The sequence below is a fragment of the Parasteatoda tepidariorum genome, chromosome 2, assembly GCF_982258835.1.
Source record: "Parasteatoda tepidariorum strain Cologne lab strain chromosome 2, Ptep-v5.0, whole genome shotgun sequence".
In the NCBI taxonomy this organism is placed as follows: domain Eukaryota; kingdom Metazoa; phylum Arthropoda; class Arachnida; order Araneae; family Theridiidae; genus Parasteatoda; species Parasteatoda tepidariorum.
In genome coordinates this window covers 102,202,714-102,225,982 of record NC_141756.1, presented here as the reverse complement: position 1 = coordinate 102,225,982, position 23,269 = coordinate 102,202,714, and the positions used below count along the sequence as shown (strand labels likewise).

Sequence of the window (23,269 nt, the reverse complement as noted above, 5' to 3'; positions counted from 1 at the left end):
ACATGTATAGTTCGTTCAGCAGGAGTTGGGACTTGGCTCCTCCTTCATCACGTGGCATCCGACGATACTATTTCGCTATTTTTGGGAAAAGGATGTGAACAATCCTGAACAAGGTTGCTATTTGGCGATCGTATGACAAAAATATTTATTTCGCAATCTTTATGTGCATATTTTTAACATTAAATATTTCATAAATTCGATGACATTTCTCTCTTTTGGGTGAAAAGTTTGTCCATTTTGAAACATTTTGCTGGAGTATATTTAATTAGCTAGAGTAACGGAAGGTATAATAGCAGATGATAAAGCGAAGTAAGTGACTGAAAAAGAATTCAATGGTTACGTTTGGCGCTCATTAAGGGTTGTCTTAATTTCAAGCGCGGAGACTTTTCTCCTCTTACACCCACGCCGAAATGAACTCTTCGTCCGAGGAGGTGGGGCCAAGTGCTATCGCCTGGTGAACGAACTATAGTTTAAAACTACTTACTCCAAACCACAAATCACACCATTTTATTGCTTTTAAGTTTTGAGGAAAAATTCAATAAAAGTTCTAAAAATTATCAAGCGCTATATGTCCTAATATAATAAAGTTACCCTTTTATTTCCTGCCTTTTTTTTTTTTTTTAAAGGTATTGTACTGTGTTATAACATTATATCATCAAAATTTTGTTAAATGCAAAAAATATCGAGAATTTGAAAAATAAAAATTTAACCTAGTATCCAAGATGGCGAGGATAGAGGCCTCTTAAATCTTTGAGTATGTCCTATGTTAATGAAAACTGAAGCAAAGTAAATTACGATTTATTTCTTATAATTTTCTTAAATTTGTTTCATCGTTGAATAAAATACACCGCTAGTCCTTTTAAAGGAAATAATAAATTCTAAAAAGCGTTATTAATGTGAATTTTTCTTACTTCTGCATTTAGTAGAATTTATCATATGATTGAATGAAATAAACAGGAATAATAAAAAGTATGACTTGAAACTGCACAAATGCGCAATCTGAAAAAAGTTTCAAAGCACTTACATAAATTCACGCTGTCTTATCTCTATTTAATAATTTTTATTGGAGCGAAGCACCCTTTTTAATTTTTGCAGTTGTAGTAGAAAGAGAAGACATTACATTAAAAAAGAACAAAACACTTGTCCTTTTAATGCAATGTTTAGAAAAACAAGGCACTTAAAAAAGAGCTAGACTGTGGAGATTGTAGTCATCCACAATGTCAACCTTCATCTATAAAAAGTTACCCCACCATATATTTGAGTTAACATATCTTAGTGATTTGGAATTATATTTTTGTAGTTGTAGATACACTACAGTATTCCCCCACCAGAATTATATCTGTGATAGAATTCGATGAACGGATACCATTAGTTAATTCATTGCTGATTTTATTTTATCACCGTCGTTGAACAGCCGACCCAATTTTATAGGTTTACGACTACTAATATTCAACTCCGTAGTCTTGTAATTTTGAATCCAATCCAGAAGACAAGGGAACAAGGATCGAGTATTGGGAGAAATTTGCCTTCGTGGAGGACTTTTTGATGGAGCTAACCCGTATTTGCGTTACATGGAGAGGAAGACCACGAGAACCTCCCACGGTTAGCCTGACAGCTAGGAGACCCATGATCCATGAGGAGACTCTAACCCATGACTACTGAGGATATTTCACGTCAGTACTATGGTCAGTGCAAGCCGGATGCGGAACTCGTATCGTCCAGCCATCGCCGGGATCGAACCCCGGTTCAGCTCACTGGAAGGCGAACGCTCTACCCCCTGAGCCATCGCTCAGTGCTGTATTGTGAGAAGCTGGGTGAGCTCTATTAAGATAACAGTACTTTTTGAGTGCTAATCGTGAGGTCTGTATTAAGTTCACGGTCGTGTGTTGCCGTTTGCAGTCGAGTGTATACGTTGTACGTGATCGAGACTGAGAAGCAACAGCGTGAGGAGGTCAATGTCACAGTCACAAGTAGCAAGTCAACCGTTCAGTATGGACCATGCTTTGAAGTAGGCGTGTTCAAATAGTAGCGGATGTTTCTGCCAAGATAGGCGTGTTTACATCACGTCCAGGTCACCAATGTGGAATGCGCAGTATCGACAATGTCAACCTTCATCTATGATAAGGTACCCTAACATAGAATGTTGGAAATGGGAGAAATATCGGTGTTTGGTGCGAAGTGCCACTTACCGATTCGTCGAATCGGTAAGGACATAAATTAGAAGTCGTAATTTAAAAAAAAAAGTTCAAAAGTTTTGTAATGGTGTAATTAGAAGTTAAGTCCTTATTGAAGTAGAGCATAAATTGAAGTAAGGTCATCATAGAGTTGGGGAGGGGGGCATCATAGAATTAAGTTAACTTGTTTTATGTACTAATGAATTGGAATTTTATTTTTGTAGTGGTAGATACACTACAAGGATTCTTTTTTCTTTTAATTTAATGTTCAGAAAAACAAGACACTTGTCCTTTTAAAATAAAATACAGTTTTACATACCTTATAAACAAAATGCTAAGCATCCTAACAATTTGCATTAGCTTTGAAGTCTTCAAATCTAATTGATTATCTCATTTTATGTTTTTACTAATTTAATCTGACTTTTTAGCTTGATCATTTTAAATGTTTTTCTTATTTTAATTTTTTCTTTCCTTTTTTTTTTATTTGTGCAGGGGGGTTTGGAATGTGCCCTACATCAATCACGCTTACCTTATTCATGGATCATTGTTGAGAGATACAGAAAATTATCCCTCATATATTCATGGGCTGTTTGATCCTGATATGGCTTTCTGTAAAAATTTACGTGATAAGGTAGGTTGCTGTTGTTCTGTTTTGTTTTTATTTCATCAGTATATTGTGATATATGCTCATTGTCCTATAACCACTGTCTTTTGTACTTAAGAATTTTTTTTTAATCAAGATAAAGTAAAAATGAAAATCTACTCTATTTCTCTCAATTAAATATCCGAGCAAGAATATAACTAAAATAATATGAATCTGTAACGAATCATTATCAAGGCTAATCTCACTAAAAGTCAAATTAAATAAATCAAAACTAGTTTTCTTGTTGGATGAAACTAAAGGGAAGTATAAACGGTTATTAGAAACTCCATTTATTTTTATCCTAATGCTCAAACTTCTTTTGATGGCAGTATCACTTGCATTGTAAATAACCATGATAATAATTCGTCAAATTTTGATAATATTTTTTTTTCTTACTTAAATCTTACTTTTCAAGCTCTTATGAGTAAATATTTATGTATAATTTAAATTCTTGAATTTCAAGGTGACCTGTAATGACTGTTCTGAATATATACTTTCAGAATCCTTGTTAGAAATGAAGTAAATTAAAATTTACGTGAGAAGAGAAAGACACTATGAAAATCGAATTAATCTCTACTGTTACCATGATAGTGGTACTGAGGACACAAAAACTAGTTTGATTGTTTATAGAAACTTTAAGATGTTAAAAATGCTGTACAATTTCTTTGTTTCTTCAAAAAATTAATCGATTTTGGTTTGCTTAGTTTTAGAAATGTTAACCTTTTAGCAAATAATTATACAAATACTGTAAAAAGTTAATACTTCTTGCTTAGCTATCGAAATTTCTTAAGGGTAAATTGTGTTAAAAGTGTGGTTTATAAGAAATTGCAGTTTATATAATTGAGTTATAAAGATATTCTACTGTAGCCTATTTTATAATAATTGTAAAAAAAAATAAAAAAAAAGACACTTTCTTTGTGTTGTAAATTTTTCATTAAATTTCCCTTAATTAACTTTTTTTAACAAAAAAAAAGGAAAAGAAATGTAGACATGTTAATGAACCAGTGGTTTGATTTTTATAACTTTTTTATGTATTTTTATTTCTGATTTCTGTTAAAAGTTTAGAATTGTGTAATTATTTGCACTCAGTTTCACACCTATAACTCTCTCCCCCCCATTTTTTCTAAATTGACACTTTCAACTTCGAATGCATTAAAAATAAACGAAAAAATTTGAAAAGAAAATGTTTCAAAATTATCATATCTTCAAAGCTAAATGGGCTAATCTAATACACTTAGTTATAAAGCTTAAGTAGTTAAAATTTTATCCAAATGTGCTTACGAGTCTAGCCTCAAAATTTTGTTACAATTGAGGCTTTCAAAAAGTTCGCTTATAAACTGGAAAATGTAGTATAAAAGTGTTATTGCAAAATTTGTTTTGGGTATCAACTAGCTACATTTTTTCTCTATAACTCTTAATTTTAACATAAAAGTATTTAAAAAACCTATATCATTGAATAAAGATATTGTCTTTTTTTACAAATATTTATTCTTTTTTAGGGTATATTTATGTACATTTCAAATCTTCATGACTTTGGTCATCTTATTAACAGTGAAACGTTTGACACTAGCCATCTACATAATGATCTGTATGAAATTTACACAAATCAAGTGGTAAGAGATTCTTTATAATAAATATTCTATAAACCCTTTTATTTGTAAATACTAACTTTTACCGTAATTATTGAAAATCAGCTATATTTTCTATTATGAAATATGTATTAATTTTAATTGAGTTATCAATTAATTCTGTTATTCTAAAAAGAAATTTTTCTTCAAAAATTTAGCTTTTGTTTGAAAATCCACTACGGATAGAAATATTTGCCAATAGAAATCATTTTTGCCTTATATCTTTATTTTATTTTTTTCCAAAAAATAAGTAAAAATAAATAAATAAAAACGTAATAAAATAATCATGATAATTCTTTTTAAAACATACATTTAAAGTTTATGTATTTGTTTCTGCTCTTCAAAATGTTTCTTTGAATTTAGTTATTTGTAACGATTTAAAAGTCGCTTGTTTTTATGTTATAATTTAATCTGTTCTTTGTCTCTGTTTAGTTTGAAAAGTAATCGATTATCCATCTTATAAATTTTAAATGTATGTAAATTGTTTGAAAAACTGCATATCCTGAATTTGAGATTTATCTACTCTGAACGGAATTGCAGTTACATATTTTTTATTGTCTCAAAAAATATGTATTTAAATAGAATATTTATGATCAATTTGATTCAAAAATCGTATTCTTGAACTTCTAAGCTGTATAAATTTTCCTGTTTTCAAAAATGCATTTACTTCAAGTATGAATCTTATTAACCAGTGGTTTAATCATAATTTTGCAAATTTTTTTTAAAGATATTAAGTAACATGTTAAGCTATATAACCTGATCAGGGAACACTATTTTTCGTAAACTGATTGTTCATTATTCTTTTCATTTTCGTTCTGTATTATACTTATTACTCTATAATTTCTTCCTAGGATTGGGAACATCGGTACATTCATGAAAATTATTCAAAAGTTTTAGATCAAACCCATGAAGTAGCAATGGTATGTTGTCTTTTTTGTATCTGTTTTATCATTATCTGAATCCTTCTAATTTTTATAGCTATAACTTTATATTATTTGTAATGCACAACCTTTTTGAGTGAAGGTCAGCTGCTCAAATAATAGAATTTCTAAATAGTTATCTAATATTCTAAAATATAAAGACCAAATTAATAAAATATATGCAAATGGAAAATAACAAATTTATATATATATATATATATCTGTCATCTTCACTGCCCAGGGTGGGCCTTGGCCTTCTCAAGAAGTTTTTCCAGGCCAACCTTTTTCTTGCTATCACTTCCAGTTTTTAATACCAAAAGGTCTTTTACTAAACCGTCTATCAATCTCAAATTCGACCTGCATCTTTTTCGTGTGCTGACTGGTCAAGCATATGTATATATATATATATTCTTGATAGAGATACATACTACTTGTGCAAAATAAAAACTCTTGTTGGTACAATATGTCTTTTCTACAAATATGAAATTTGTAAGATATCTAGTTAAAAACTAAAGAGGATACAGTTTTCTACGGGCAAAATAGTGACAGGGGAAAAATGGTTGCTTGCATTTATTTTATAATTGCTTCAAATCATCTGTATTATTTTCAATCTCTGTTGTAATAATCTATATTGTTTGTTATCTATATTGTTATTACAGCCTTGCCCAGATGTATATTGGTTTCCTGTTGTTACTCCCATATTCTGCAAACACCTCATTGACACTATGGAGGAGTTTGGACAGTGGTCTGATGGATCAAACAAAGTAAGTAGTAAACGAACAAAGAAGTTTTCCAAATCATTAATCGAAAAACTGCTTACATAATATTACAGGGTAGTTCTCCCTAGAAAATCATAAAAGTTGGAAAATTTGGAAATTTTCATAAAAATCAGAGAAAAATTAGGGAATTTTTTACATTTTTGATCCAAAATCGAAAAAGCCAAAGAGTTTGATTTGGGGAATGCCAAGCATATGATGCTTGCACTAATATTTAATAGCACGTTACTAATACTTAATAACGTGCATATTTCAATTGGAATAGCAATTACTGAAAAATTTTAATATTTTTTGGCTTTACTTTTGGCTACCGGATTACAAAAAAATTTATCAAAACTACAGAAAATTTGAATTTCTTGATTTTTTTTAAGGCCCCTTATTTCTTACTACATTTTTTTAAAACCGTGAGTGAGTAGCTTTTTAATGTTAGTAAATTTTTTCAATTTTGAAATCCTTTTTAACATAGACAAATTTATTAATTTGTTTCATATATTGCAATCTTTTTGAAACTTATATGATCTCTAATTGGGAATCTGTACGAAAATGCAATTTATTATTTCATAGTTTTGAAAAAAATTAATTTCCACAGAATGTTTATTAAATCTTTTGTTATGCTTTTTAATATTATTTCAGACTGATTTAATATTCTGGAAAACTATTTTTGTTTCTTCAAAAAAAAAAAAAAAAATAACTGTTTGAGCAGAGAAAAACATTGCTGTATTTTGAAATTCCTATCAATAAACATAGAAACTGTATAGTTACTGTACTGAACATAGAAATTGTACATAGAACATAGAAACTGTACTGTAAACTGTATAGAAACAGTATAGTAACAAATGAGTTTTTCAAAAACCACTTCGTAATTTCATTGCTTAATAATATCTTTTAATCTCATAATTCATTTATTTTAATGAATGCAATAATAAAACCAATTCTATACACTTTTTGTTTAATTCTGATAATTTTTGAGTTGAAAGACTTTTAAGGAACTTATATACATCACAAAGGAAGTATTTAACACTTTTAAAAATTTCATGATCATCAATGTTATGGCTTTTTTAAAATTGTGGTATTTAATGCTATTTAAAAATCAAAATGAATAATTAGCAAAATTTGCAACTGCAGAGATGATTGTGCTCCGGAAAAAATTCAGATTTCTAGATTTTTTGCTACCCTCTATCCGAACGTTTCTGGAAATCCAAGGTTCAGAAGTTTCACGAAATCATCAATCTCACTTATGCATAAAAATTCTTGTACATTTTATTTAATAACATCTATTTCATTCGTAAATATTTTTTTCTGGTAGAATAATAAATGTGATTAGAGATAAAGGTAAACTTATACATAATTATTCATTTAAATTATGCTGCATATAATTTATTTAGAATTTCATGTTTTGAAAATATTAATAATTTAAATTTATAAAGGCATAAGTTTTTTAAGATGCATCATTAATGATTTTACTTAAAAAATTTTCAGGATTTCTGAGCTGGGCTCACAATTACCCCTGCAAATGTAACCTGTATAATAACAAAAATGTTTCTATGTTTTGAATTGTATGGTTATGCTCTGCTTATATTTCCGTACATTTAGGACCCACGTCTTGCCGGAGGTTATGAAAATGTTCCAACCCGTGACATACATATGAATCAAGTCGGGTTTGAGCAGCATTGGTTGTATTTCCTTAGAGAGTACATAAGACCAATGCAAGAAAAAATATTCATCGGATATACACACGATGTAAGTTATTATTTTTCTTTCCTTTTTCATCAATAATTGATATAGCTGACAATTACTTGTTGATCGAAGGGTGACTGAAATATAACTATTCTAAAAAATTTTAAAAATGCCAATAAAGTCTCTAAAAACATCAAAAATAACTTTTAAAAATTTTCTAAAACATGTTTTTTGTTTATTTTTTTTACAAAAATTATAAATTGTACCTCGTATTTAAAAATGTAATGAATGAAAATCAGGTAGTAATAAAAATAAATGTGGGATTTTGGAATAAAATAGAATGTAAATAAATGCCTGATTAAGATAGATTAAGAGTTAATTGATTTTTACTTACTATCTTTAAGAACACTAAGCCTATTTTTTTTAAATATTTTTAAAATTTAAGGATTGTCTATAGTGCAAAAGTGAACTCTTTATCTTGTAAAAATCTGTTTAACATAAACATTTGTTATTGGAGGATATTTAAAATAACACGATTCAATGCTCATTTATACCAGGACACGGGATCACTGTCTTATATGGAAAGTTCCTTTTATTCAAAATTTTACGAAAAGAAAGCGGTAGCACAAGTTTTCATGAACGAGTACTCATTTTGCAGAAATAAGACAATTCTACCATATTATATAATAATAAAAATATTTATGTTTCAATCTAAAATAAAAGCACAGTGTTTTTTTTTTAAACTAAAGTGATAGGTCATATTTATTGAAATTTTTTTTCCTTGTAAGTACTTTTCATGTAAGGATAAATTTTTTATTTGTGACCGGGCAAGGATGGGTTAGGGTTAAAAAATAAATTGATATTAATTGCTTTTTTTCATTTGAATAAATGATTAACTTCTAATTAATTGATTCGCTTTGAAATTTGTGGAAAATGTTCCATTGAAATCGCAATACTTAAAGGAATTATAAGTATTTGTATTTAGCAAGCAAAATGATCTTAAACTGAAGAGCTTCATTCAAAATTCATAAAAAATATCTGAAAATTTAAAAAAATGACCAAAAAAATTATTTCATTATTTAATAAATAAACACGAATAAATTCTTTAATAGTAAAAAGCAATCAAACATGCATTTATCTTCAACATCCTAGCCCTGCTAATGAGTAAAAAATAATAAGTCGAAATCTAGTATGAGCTCTTTTTTCCCCTTTTTGTTTAAAAATAATCTAACATTATTATTAATGATCAAACAAATTATGTTAGTTCGTTTTTAGTTCAAATATAACAATAAACCTGTAAAAAATATACCATTAATTATTATATAGTTTTAAAATATTTTTTTTTAAACCTACGAATGTACTTTTTGTATTTATAAAAATATTTTTTGTTTTTATATGGAGTTTTTACATTGATTTTATTAATTTATCATTTGTCTTACACGGCTTGAATGGGAAAAAATTCTTCTCATAAGAAAATTCATAATAGTTAAATAATGAAATATTTTTTGTAAAACCTATTTAGTAACTATACTGACTTTGCAATAGTGAGACTAATTGCAGCAAACAGTTCTTTTTTTGTAAAGCAGTATTTCAAACATCAATCAAAGATCCATTACTAAAGAAATTTTTTTCCCATTAGTCTGATTGTATTGATTATTGAATTTTAAATTTTTTCTGAAATATCAAAACAGTATATATTTTATTATTTCTTATTCTTGTTATAAAGAAATGTGTGTTATAAAAGAAATGTGAATAAATTTTTGAATTTACCCATAACATTATTCTTATTATTCCATCTTCTTGTTAACAATAAATTTTTATTAAGTGCACTTATCAGAATTATTATCTTATTGTAGATTTAATAAAATTACCTAAACATATATGACTTTAATTGCACCTCTTTTGATCACATCATGAATTATTTAACAAATTTATTTTCAAAAGCTTTTTTTATGACTTTTATTTAACCTTTTTTGTAGATTACAAGAATGAAGCTATAATAATTTATATAATATTTAGATTTAGCCAAAATATCAACTCTATCTTCAAATTTATGTATTTTAAAAAATATTCATATTTATTTACAGAAACATATTTCTGAATACACTAGAAATTTATGAAAATCAGTTAACAGTGTAATATAAATTAGGATGATCTATAGAAGCAAAGTATTATTCTAGTAATGATTAAATGTTTTTATTTTATGTAACTTTTTTGTAAATAGAGTTGAGTACATACTTGTGTTTTTTTTTTATGTATGGGTGAAAAAAATGATCTATTAAAAAATAAAAATGAGTAAAGAGCAAGAAAGAAAAAGACATATAAATTGTTGAATTATATGCAAATGTAAGCGTTAAGCCAAAAAAAATATTATTGTTATTTTGACTATATTTGACGAAGTTTCATTAAAGAGAAGAAAAAAAATTTGAAAAAGAGGGTTTGTTTTAAAACATTTTAGCATTATTTTGGTATCATCATTGACATTTCCGTTTAAGTATACCTTGAGAAATTGCTTCTCCTATTTTTTTCTTCTTTGGTTCAAAATAAAACACTAGGTACAACAAATCTCAAAAATTAAAATGAATACTCCATCAATAAGTAAATAAATAACAATTTTTTGAATATTAAAAAAAAAAGTTTTATTTGAAATTTACCATTCAGACAATTGGTGTAAGTAAGTTATTTTATGGAATTTGACATTTGCATAGGTATTTGATCAAGTGGATCTTGGAACTAAATGGATTCAATTTGTGAGAGATTACAACTATCACTTAACTCATTCTGTATTTACTATGAAATATGAAGATGTAAGTAGAATGATGGGCGATTGGTAGTGGAAATTACTGGCCAATAAAATTGCAGCATCATACAGGATGAGGTCATTAATCAGAATTCTTAAACTGTTACGGAATATAAAAATGCCAACAATGTAGTTCATAGTCAAAACTTTCGTTTTGTAAGACTTGAGTCTAACTATTTATAATGAAACAAATTAACAAAGAAAGTACTCCATAATCAATTATGTATTTCATGAAGAATGGGAACTCATTTTAAGAGATAATTTTAAAAAAAGGAAATGCATTGTTTTTTACTAAATACGAAATTTGTTTTGTCCTAATTGTCTATTTTTATTTGTTTTAAGGGCGCTGCTTATTTTTACACCATCACCAAAGAACTAATATAAGAAATATCTTTAAATTATTAAAAAAACTTCAAAATTTAGTCTGTCTAAAAATATGTATTAAGAGTGGTCATAAAGGACACCTGTAACAAATGCTGTTTTGGCACTGATAAACATGCTTCTATATAGTATTGAGATTTTCAGTGACACTTTTATATGATTGCTTTCAAGTTTTTGGTAGTAATAACAAAAATAAATTTGGAAAATTATAAACTGTAGTTTCAAAATCCAGCTACCATTTTTATCTTTATTATTGCGGTTACCATTTGAATCCCCCAAAAAGCTTAATAAAAAAATAATGCACTATTCTGAAACAAATGGCATTAACATTTTGTTAACATAATCTAATACGGTTTTGTCTTGTTTACTTTGTTAATGTAGTCCAGCAAATTTTAAACGGGTAAAACCAAATTGAAAAATCGTTACCTTTGCTATTATTTGTTTGTAAGTAATAATATAAATATAATAATTACATATTTATCTTATTTTGTTTGTAAATAACAATGTTTATTACATATTTATGTAAATGGGTAAAAACATTGGATTTTGAAATTAATTTCGTACAGTTTTATTATTTTGTCCATATGGTGTTGCAATTTCAATGGCTACATAAGTTTAGGTGATGGTGTCCAGTTACGTTTGTTGGTGTGGCCATTGTAAATGAGTTGAGTTTCTTAGATCTTTGGTGATGGTGGCAAATATATGGTGTATGCGGGAAATAGCCTAAGGAATCTTTCTTTTTTGTTTATTTTAGCTAAATATACTTGGTTGATTAAAAACTTATAACTTTTGTACACACAATTAACCATTTAAAGGACTCTCTCCTCTCAAAGGGTAGAGACAGACTAGAAAATTCTAAATATGCATTTAATCCATTTACTTAATTTTCACAATAAACGGATGGTGGATCTTAACTAGATTCAGTAGTATCTTTTGATACATCTAACATAGATACATAGCATGCAGTATTTCAGATTTACTATCAGTTTTTTCTGACAAAATTATTCCAATGCAATTCTGTAGTTATTAGGTTTTGAAAAATCATTTAATAATACAAATGTTTTCCTCCTTAGATTTTCGATTATTATCTTTGTTTTTGTGTAATTTATACTAAATGACTTTTTATTAAATCATCCAAGTTTCTATCAGTTTAAACTGTAATAAAATTAAATTTTTTAAAAATCTGAAAACTGACATATGTGCAATTTTAAGCTACTTTCTCAAAACCACTAATCACATATATTTATGGCTTTAAACTGTTTAAAATTTCTTAGAAGTTCTAAATATGATCAATCGCTTCTAATATAATAAAGCAATCACTTTATTTTTCACCTTTGTTTGAAAAGTATTGTGCTGTTAAATAATAATATATCATCAAAAAGTACTTTAAATACGTAAAAAAAAAAAAATTTCAAGAAAGCAAAAGTCAAAATTATGTATTAATTTCTGTACTTATTAATATATTTCTATACTTATTCATAAAATGATTAAATTTTTTAATTATTGCATCATTTATAAACATGATAGAAAATATGTAAATGTACATAAATATCTAATCTCATAATCTTTCACATTTTCTACGAACATTCTTAATCTACAAGTCACAATATATAGCTTTTGGTATTGTAAAGTTTTTTTTTATCTATATATTGTTTCAATACTTGTTTATATATTGATTAAAGTTTTTAATTATTTTTTATGTTTATTTATATTTTTTTGTTGTATTTTATTTTCAATGATTAGTTTTAACTATGTGTATAGATTGATTATTATTATTTTTAATTAAAATAAGTATGAACTTAATAAATAAATTAATAAAAAAAATTTTAAAAAAATTTTTGGTAAGCGATTTTTTCTAGTTTATCAATTACTTGCCCTAGTTAAATAAATTTGTCACTCTTTCAAATACCTATGAATTTCAAGATTAAACTAGTTCTACTGTAAGAATTAACAAGTAATATGAAACATTCATACAGTATCTTCAAGATATCTGATAAATGTTTGAAATTTTCGTGAAATAATGCATGACTTTTTTAATTTTAGATTGTTAGCAAAATATTTTTCTATTCATTTCTTTCATAAAGAAATTAGTTTCTTTTAAATATTTTCATCATTACGTTATAAAATAAAAATGAAAAACCTTAGTCAAAACTAAAAGAGGACTGATTTTAGAAACATTAGGGAAATGTTATTCAAATATCATGAAATGATATCAAACATTTATGTCCGAATATATTTCAAAAGACTGGTGGTTGAGTGGTAGTGCTTCTCTCTCCCGTGCCGCAGTTCCCGGGTTTGATCCTCGGGTCGAGCAAGGTTGACTCAGCCTTTCATCCCTTCAGTGGGTTGATAAATGAGTACCAAGCATGCTTGGGAACTAAGCACTGGGGGTTCCGCGTTCGGCTGACCACCTGACCAAAACATCTGCTTCTGCACCGCAGAGCCCAAAGTCAAGAAAACTGAGATGGGCACAGTAGGCCTTGGTCCTCTATGGGCTGTTGTGCGACTGAGTTTAGTTTTTCATATTTCAAAAATAGTAGTTTAATATCCATTCCAATCAATCCAACGGAATATACCTCATCACATAATAATATTGATCTGCTTCCAAACTATATTTTTTTAAACATGTTTTTCAAACTAAGCTCTTTCATTGCTCTTCAGTAATCTCAATTTCATTAAAGAATTGTGATATGTAATATTTTCATTTACATTTAAACAATTTGCTTTTAACTAATTATTAAGCTTTTTATAATTAATTATAATTTTTTTAAGTTAAATTTTTAATTTTTCAGCCACCAAAAGCACTGATGAACTTTGTAGTTCGCTACAGACCAGATGAACAGCCTTCACTTCGTCCACACCACGATTCCTCAACTTATACTATCAATATTGCATTAAACAGGCCAAAAATCGATTATGAGGTATACCACTTGTGTATTTTTTTTTTATAAATGTTATTATGAGATTTTTTCTGTAAATTTCACAATACTTTTCATACTTCTGTTTTAGGGGTCATATAGGGGATATCACACTTTTTTTAAAATATTTAAACCCCTCCTTCTCTTTGTTACTAAGTGCCACGCTTTGTCATACCTCCCCTAGTCATAAACGATGCTACCAGCATATATTTATATGTTAGTAGTTAAGAAAATAAACAGACACTAAAGATTATATTTCAAATTTTATTTTCAAACTATAACTAAGCTTTTGGATGGCATTTGTGAGCATAGTTATAATATTGATTACTTGTGTTTTTATTTTTTTAAAGCGATGAAAAGAATCAACAAATTAAATATTTTTACAAAAAATTATTTATTTAATTGATCTTGATTTTAAATAATAATTTTATTTTCCCCAAAATGTAGTTTCTCACACTTGTTTCCTACCCCTTGTCACAATTTAATATACCCCTCTTTCCACTACAAGCATGACATTATTTCAGAACGTCCCCTTTTGTTTGAAACAAATTTAATTTATGTTAATATTCATTTTCCTATAATAAAGGTACTGAGTGTCTCAAAAATAAGTGATAATTGGAAAAATTTATGAAAGAACATGGTGCACAGCATTTTTAAAAAGTGCTTAAAGGTGCTTATTTTCGATTATCGTTTTTTAAAAGCCCTTAAAGGTGCTTTTTTCATGGGTGTTTTTAAAAAGTGCTCTATTGTCCCTTTTTGAAAGCGAGATTTTTTCTCCTTTACCATTTCGATTTTCGTCACATGTTATGCAAAAGCGTGCTTTTCACATTGGTCTATTCAACCACAATCCATTTCGGCGTACCGTCGGCCCATAACGTATGATAGGGCCAATCATTTTACATGTTTAATGAAATACTTGTGAGTCTCCATGTGGGTCTATTGAGCTGGGTTTGGTGAGATTATTGCACTCTCATGTGCAACTCAGCTGCATTCTCAATTTCTGGCTTCTTTTTCCACCCTCTTATATCGAACTGAAAAATCTCTCGATCATTTTATAATGGTTAATATAATCAAGAAAAGAGTTCTTTGTCAGAAACTAGTTATTTTATCATGATCATGTAAAGTCTTTAAAATTATTTTGCATTTTGTTAATGTATATAGTGCTTAAAAAGTACTTAAGAGGTGCTTATTTTTTGCTGAAAGATTTGTCTATGCACCTTGAAGAAATTGAAAGAAGATTTATAGTTTGCTGTACTATGCTTAGTCCAGGTTTAGAAATGTACAGTTTGTTAAGCAAACTAGACATTCATACTTGCTCAATATTGAAAATGGTTAGAAAACTTTATCAAATGGCACAGCTGAATGAAGTGATTATAAAATTATATTTTCAGCTGTACCCTAAGATCATGAGTTGCCCTTTGACCATTCCAACAGAAATTTTTTAAATTGATCAAAAACTGCTTGCAACCACAAACCGTTTATCAAAACTGTCGTTATTGCAAATGGTGGTTATTTTGGAAAAATCGTTTTTTACTTTTTCTCAATCAGCGTGATCTGTTGATACAATTTGTAACTAAAAGTGAAATTTATTGAGAACAAATTACCTGTTTACTTAAGCAAAACACAACAAGTTTTCTTTTTATAGGTTTTAGAAGTCATTTTTTGAGGTGTTAAGAAAGCATTGAATCAAAATATTAAAGATTACTGCCGTTGATTTCAAACTACAGAAAACAATTGATAGAACAATTTATAAATTATTCAACAAAAAAAAATAATTTTTTTTTGTATTTTATAAATGCTAACCTCAAAGAAAAAAGTAAATGTTTTTGGATAAAATATCAAAGCATTTTGAACTTATTTAATGCCAAAATAGTTTTCCAAGTTATTAAAATCATCTTTAAAAAACTGAAACTAACTCTTTTTAAATTTTTGCAGTGTGTTTTTTTAATTTGCATGTTTTCAAGCAATTTTCACAGCATCTTTTTTGTGATCTGATGCTTCTGGCAACCAAGTCTTTTCATATTTGGTTTAGTACATAGTTTTCTTATAAAATTTTTTCAAATTCTTGATTTTTCTTTACCCTGAATAACAACTAGACGAAAAAGATGGAGATATAATTACATTCGAATTTTATCACTTCCAAAGCTGAACTCTTGGAGCCACATTTTTTTGATAGATAATTAGAAGTTTGTCACATGAAGACATTACCCATTTTATTATCATATTTTCTTTTGACGGTAAAAGTTTAGAGTTTATTTTCTGTTTTTGCTCTCGCTTTTAAAGTAACATTGAGAAATGCCTTTTTATAAAATTAAGTATTAAAATACTGGTTAATTTTAAGCTAACATAGATGTTCTAACTTTCAAATTTGAAATATTTCTTCTTTTCTCTTAAAGTTATTTTAATAGATAATGTAAGCACAGCATAATTTAAATAAGCTTTTGTCTATCTCTGGTTAAAATCACGTTCCTTATTTCTTTTCTGTATTATATTTTCTTTACTTCATATAAATTAAATTTCAATTCAAACATTATAAAATTTTTTTAAATATTGTACAAACTAATTTCCTTTTTTTTCTTCTCTAATTCCTTCTTTTCTGTTTATAGATGTTACCAGGCGCTATTTACCGCTAAAAATAAATGAAAGTACTAAACTTGGTTTAATATTAAGAAGTATTGTTGAATATTGTTTTAATATTTATATAAGTTCAATATAAAAGTCTTATATAGTTTAATATAATAAGACTTTAAATCTGATTTGCTTTCCATTTACAGTCTTTTTGTATTATTAGTTATTTGTTTCTTTTATATTTAAAAAAAAACATGCAATGTATTCCCACACTCAAATGAGAGCATTCAGTGGTAGACCAAAAATAAATAAATAAATTGCTATTTCTTTTATTTTTTATCACTATATTTCTTGAGCCCCTTTTTTTATAATGCTTCTATTTAGGTATCTATTTCGTTCTTTGTTTATAATTATTAGTTTTAAAAGCCACTTTCAAATTTTTTATAATGCTTTCATCTTTTTTTTTTTCGATTTTCAGAATGTTGGCATAGGATATACTTTTATAGACTAGTGCGACATTTAATTCAGATTATCATTTAATCAAAATTTATAAATCTTTAACACTCATTTAAACTGTTCAGATCACAGAGTTCGTATTCTTTGCGTTTTAAATAACAGCAAAAAAAAAAATCTTTTTAAGGTTATTCTCAAAATAAAAATTTCAATTCCCTTCATCCACTTAGTATCTTCCTTTGCTAAGATTTAGGAAATTTGAAAACTTGGCAAAATAAATTAATGTTTTATAACCCAATAAGACCAAAATAAGAAATGTCAATTTTTTTTCCTTCCAAAAATGACTATTAGGATCTTTTTTCACTCAACATGTATATTTTATTCTTTCACAGGGTGGTGGTTGTCGGTTTATTCGATACAACTGCAGTGTGACTGATTTAAGGCTGGGTTGGACCCTCATGCATCCTGGTCGTCTAACTCATTACCACGAAGGTTTGAAGGTTACAAATGGTACTCGGTACATCATGATATCTTTCGTTGATCCTTGAGTAAAAAGAATGATGAACATTGGACTTGATTGCAGCTATCATTAAACCATTGCAATAAATAATCTATTTAAAAAAGTTATTTTTTGTGTAAACGAAGAGATTCCTATTTTAATAGATTTGCTTGTATTGTCTTGTAGTGAGAGAATGTTGTTTAGCAAAAATGTGCAATTTTGGGTTTTTTCCCTAATTTTTTTCTACTTAAATACTTTTTTTTAAAGAAAAAAAAGACAAATAAATAAATGTGCCTTATGTGTATCAAGTATACTGTCACGCTTGTGTTTAAATTGTTGAGTTTAGGCACACATTTAAAAAAAAAAAGAATTGGTAAAAAAAATAGGCATTACAAAATAGCTCAAAGGTCATTTGATTTCAGTTTTATGCTATGGTTACTAAATTACAGAAAAATTATCTATTACTGAAGTCAATGAACATTTCCACATAATTTATACTTATGTTTTTGAATTTAGTCTAATTATTTTAAAGAAAATGTGTCTGAGAATACAGAAACTTTGTAACCCTAGGAATTTTTTTTTAATTTTTAGTACTTCGTTCTCTTTTTTTAAATAAAATGCCTGCCTTTTATTTTAAACATTATATTTCTAATAATTTATGCATTGTCCAAAAAGTAAATAAGGAAAAATTCACTAGCTTCATTAACTTTGAAATTTGAAAAAAAAAATTATTACCATGTTTATAATTTTTGTTAATTATTATTATAATCAAATGCTCATAGCATAATATCAATACTAAGGAAAAAAAATCATTGTATTTTTTTAGACATGATGGTTAAAACAAGATAAAACTGTCAATTATCAAAAACTTTCCAACTTGCCCAATTATATTTTTTTAAAGTGCTTAACAATATCTTTTGAGTGCTCAAAAGGTGCTTATTTTTTGTTGAATAATTTGGCTACTCACCCTGTGTATAAAAAGTTGAAAAAAATTATTTGGTTTTTAAACATTTATTTTAACTGTCTTATTGCTTTTATGAGAAGAACATTTACCTTGTTTTCTTTTAATTTATCAATCTATTTTTTTATACAAATATCTTTTAAAAACTGAAATTGAAAACTTTGAAATTTTGGGTTTTGTCCTCAAAATTTCTTTCCTTTATTGAACCATTGTTTCTACATATTTTTTATCTATATTTTGTCATTATTACTCACAGAAGGTATTAAATAGTGCTGATCAGTATCAGAATTTTTATATAGCGATACATCGCCTGAAGATATTATTTCATAATACATCATGACATTCTTCCAATTTCATTAATTAGTCAATATTTTCCATCAAATGAAATTTATCAACCACATCCGATAACAATGGCTAGTGATAATATGTTAAATATTTTAGTATTTAAAACCTAACGTTGTCAGTAATGATCGAAATATTATCGTATTAAATTTTCATAGCTATTGATTACATTGTCCATATTATTATATGCAATATCTATCGTAGACGATAATGATTGCATTATTATCCCGGAGAAAATTTATTGTATGTTCAATATTTATTGTAAAACATAGTATGTTTGCAATCACGATATATCGCTAGAGTTCTTTTTACAATATTGTTAAGACGAACAATATTTCTCAGCTCTGGTATTAAGTGAAAACAGCACAATAACTTTTCCAAATGATTGTGTCAAATTTTTATAATGAACATGTTTAGTTTGCATTTCAACGTACTTAATTATACATTCTTTGTGTATTTATTTTTACATTATCTGTTTCAATTATTGTAAGCCTCAATTAGAATAGGATTTAAAAGATTTTGTTGATATTTGTAAACAAGACTTTGAACTTGGTCACAAATAATTTAGTTTTAATTATTTTGTAAATTTTTCATTCCTTAAAGGTGATATTTTGCTTTCTTTTCTACTCTGTTTATTCTGATGGATGTTTGTTAGATATAGATGCATTTTATTCTTCATTAAAATGTAATTTCAGTAAAATCTCAATCAACTGGGATGATACCTCCCTCTAAACAGAAAGAAAAAAAAGGAGGCTAATGGGAAAATTTGCAGGTCAACTGCATTCTCTTTTGCTCGTTCTACTGTATTGGACTCATCTATCTGACCTTTAGTCTACTTAACACATTGACCATTTAGGCAAGCCAATCCCCGTCAGGACTAGCTCACCGCTTGAAAGCATTCATATTGTGGTATAGCAGTGCGAAACGCAGTCTTAACAGACTAAAATCAATAAAAAAAAATTGTAATAAAAATAAAGTACATTTTTAAAAAAATTTCAGCCATTACTTGTAATGTTTATGTTGAATTTTATTTTATACTTTACTCTGTCGGTCACCAGTGACTGAACGGAAAGTTCAGTTCACTAAACGAAAGTTCAGTTTCAGTCAACAATGATATGACATTTAACATGTTTAGTTTTTTTTCTTCACTAAGGAAGTTCACTAAACGGAAAGTTCATTGTCAGTCAATAATAATTGATGTGGCATTTAACGCGTTAAATTTCTTTCATTGTACTACTAGTAATTACAAATATAAATATGCTATTTTATTGTTTCCCTAAATTTTAATCGGTATTATTTAAATCAATATTGTCTTATTGAATAATAATTTTAAATTTTCTATTGTCTTTTTTAACAATATTAATCAAAATTTGTATGAATTCGATTATCTCGAGCAAGACTTGTCTTGACCATCCTTATAAAGTGAGAGATTAGTATAATATGTACATATTAAATTTGCGCTGCTCTTAAAATTCTTGTAGCTATTGAGTTTTTAATTTTGTACATTTCTGGCAAAAAAATTATATCAATAAACATATTTGTCAGACTTTGTTTAGGGTTTCTTTTCATTATTAATATCATGCTCTGCTGCTTTATTTTAATAAATCAACATTTATATATTTTATTAAAAACGATTTATTCGTTTAATAGCTATAATTAAAAGTTTATGATTATGCTAAACTTTCTATTAATAGAATTTTTTCATCACATACTTAATGTGTTTAAATAAAGCTTAATACTAATTTGATTATTTTAGTTTTTTATGGTTATTTTCTGAATTCATTAATCTTTAAATACTGCTCTTAAAGATTTTATTGTATATTTCATATAGTATGTTACATTTAAGTATAATTTAAAAGATTTGTTAAAAATTATTTAAACTCTAATTTTTCGTTATTATTATTTTTATCATTTTTTAGTCTTATTAACATATGCTGAAAGATTATGCAAATGCTAATTTGATTGTCATGGTGCTTTTTTAACAATATATCAGAAGAATTCAATTAATTTAAAATTGAAAATGTTTTTGATAAGTTGTATGTAATGGGCATTTGCATATTGTTTGTGCAAAAATTATATTGTATAGATAATTTCTTACTGTAATTATCTGAATGCCAAACTTGCATTAAAAATTTTACCAGTTATTTCAAAGAAACAAATATTTAAATCAATGAAAAATATAAATGTTTTGTCATTTTTGTAGAAATAAAAAAAATTTATACTCATGAAGTTTTATTTTAATTTCTATTTATTGTTTTGATTTTTTGTTATCATTTATAACTCTCATCTACGTGGTGTGACTATTGATTTCTATGACTGATTTAATAACTCCTAAAAATATTATGTGAACGACATACCTATGTAACATGCTTTGAAGTGACCGCCTCCCTTCATCATGTACGTTATTGAAGTGAAATAACCGTAGTGCCTTTCATCATGTGAAATTAACATTTTAAAATGGTTAAGTAAAGTAACTCACATAATATTTTTAAGAGTTACTAGATAAATATTGATAATTTATAGCCACATCTTGCAATTTACAACTTGTCATATTGAAATGATAATAAATAAATAAATGAAATAGTTCGTTAATTGATAGATATCAGATTAGAATATCAATAGAATCTGGGTATAGTTACTCAAGTTGTCTTGTAATGTAAATTTGACAGGGATTGAATTTTTCCGGAAGTTTTTGCTTCGAATTCGATTTTATTTGCACTATCTATCTTTTCGTGGAATCCCAACAAGTTAACTTCATGATGTTTATGTTATATTTAAAATATAGGATCAGCTCTGATCAGTAGTTTAACTAAGAAACACTGTAGTGACAAAGAAAATTTTGCTGAATAACAACCCTAAACAGCAAATGGGTTTAGGAAAAATATCTTTAAATAAACTTTCTCTCCATTAATTGGTAACTGAAAAAGAACTCGACGTTAGGATTCTTTGATTGTCACCGTCGATAAAAGATTTTTCCCCATGGTTACTAAGATGTAGGGAATTTAGTTATTCACTAAGATTTTATTATCAATCTATTAAATTGAAAACTAAATTGGTCGGAAACAACTTTTTTTCCGTTCTGAAAATGTCACTTACCTGATTCTTACACTTAAGTTTTTCAATTTATATAGCTGAAATGATTTAATTTCTTTTATTGAATATTATTATTTGCCCTTTTCGGGTCCCTCAGTGGTTCCCAGTAGACACGGTAGAACATCGAAGTCAAGCATCATCGGTTGCCGTCAGTAAGCGGGCGGATGGCCACTTTGATCAGCCTGCGTAGGGACCGAGTGTGCGCGGTATCGGTCTTCATTAAACTGTTCTACTGTAAAGAGCTCGACTTCGCGCGCAGGTCGTCGGGCTGCCAGAGCCATCCCCTCTGCAGAGGATCGAAATTACAATTAGTTTCGGATCATCCTCAGGGGTGTTACCCAGACCGTCGCCAATAGCCCATTGTGCAGCTCTAGTGCGGCGTAAATATAGTACCCAAATACCTGCCTTTTTTGGTGGCTTTATGTTATTGAAGTAAGCAATATTCGTTTTTTGTAGTTTATCTCATTAGAATAAGCATGAAATGTATTTAGCATCACTTGGCATGATGCTGTCACTCGCGACCAACTCATGATAGTCAAAATTAACCACCATCAAGCAATTTTTTTTCAGTACTTATCCCTTTCCAGGGGTTCTAAAACACTTATTTCCAAGTATCGATATTAAAACCACCTATTGGTTCTGTTTAAATAATCACAAAGTATATCGATATAATATATATACCTATATTAGTATATTTGGTATTTATTACACAATCCTTCAACATTTGAGTCTTGTAAAAATACATTTGTCAACCAACTCTGATCTTTTGTTTTAAATAGAATTTTTATTAGAATTTGATAAGAATTTTGGAGCATGACCATTTCTCTGTCTGACCTTTAATTTACTATTAAAATATTTACAAATAGTGAAGTTCTTTTAATTCTAATTTATTGAAAAACTAGCTAAATACCCGTTCTTCGCACGGGGGGAATTAAAAAACGAAAAGAATCAATAACTCAGTACTGAGAAACACAACGCAATCATGCTCAAATCTGAAAGGCATTTACTTACACAGTTAAAGAGCTTTGTGGAAGAACCATGCAAGTGAAATTTTTAGGGGAATTAATGAATTAGAGAAAGTAACAAAGTGGTTTCGCTAATATGGGGATTTTTACTGTAACAGAACTGTTATTGCTTCACTTTTATCTTAACATAACTGATCCATATTATTTTTAGTGAGCTTGCATGATTTTTTTTTCAAATTAGGCAATGATAAATAAAATAAAGCAAAGAATTATTAGTCCCTCCTTCTAATAAATTTGTAATAAAATAATTCGGATGCAACTTCTTTTTTCGTTCTGAAAATGTCACTTACCTGGTTCTTTCAGGTTCTTTCACTAAGTTTTTCAATTAATATATCTAAAATAATTTTAATTTTTTAAAATTTAACATTATATAGTCTTAACATTATATATTTGGTGACTTTGCGTTATTGA

The 23,269-nt window shown here is 27.6% G+C and overlaps 1 protein-coding gene across 2 annotated transcripts in view; it reads left to right on the top strand.

Moving 5' to 3' along the window:
* The window catches only part of Plod (procollagen lysyl hydroxylase), a 63,043-nt gene extending 42,078 nt beyond the window's left edge, over positions 1 to 20,965 (top strand). For both annotated transcript variants that reach the window (XM_016056390.4, XM_016056389.4), the window contains 7 exons: positions 2,667 to 2,805; positions 4,317 to 4,430; positions 5,297 to 5,365; positions 6,025 to 6,129; positions 7,735 to 7,881; positions 13,792 to 13,920; positions 17,331 to 20,965. In XM_016056390.4, the coding sequence (XP_015911876.2) occupies positions 2,667 to 2,805; positions 4,317 to 4,430; positions 5,297 to 5,365; positions 6,025 to 6,129; positions 7,735 to 7,881; positions 13,792 to 13,920; positions 17,331 to 17,486 (859 nt within the window). In that variant the 3' untranslated portion in view covers positions 17,487 to 20,965. The remainder of the gene's footprint in view (positions 1 to 2,666; positions 2,806 to 4,316; positions 4,431 to 5,296; positions 5,366 to 6,024; positions 6,130 to 7,734; positions 7,882 to 13,791; positions 13,921 to 17,330) is intronic.
* The last annotated feature ends 2,304 nt before the right edge of the window (positions 20,966 to 23,269 follow it).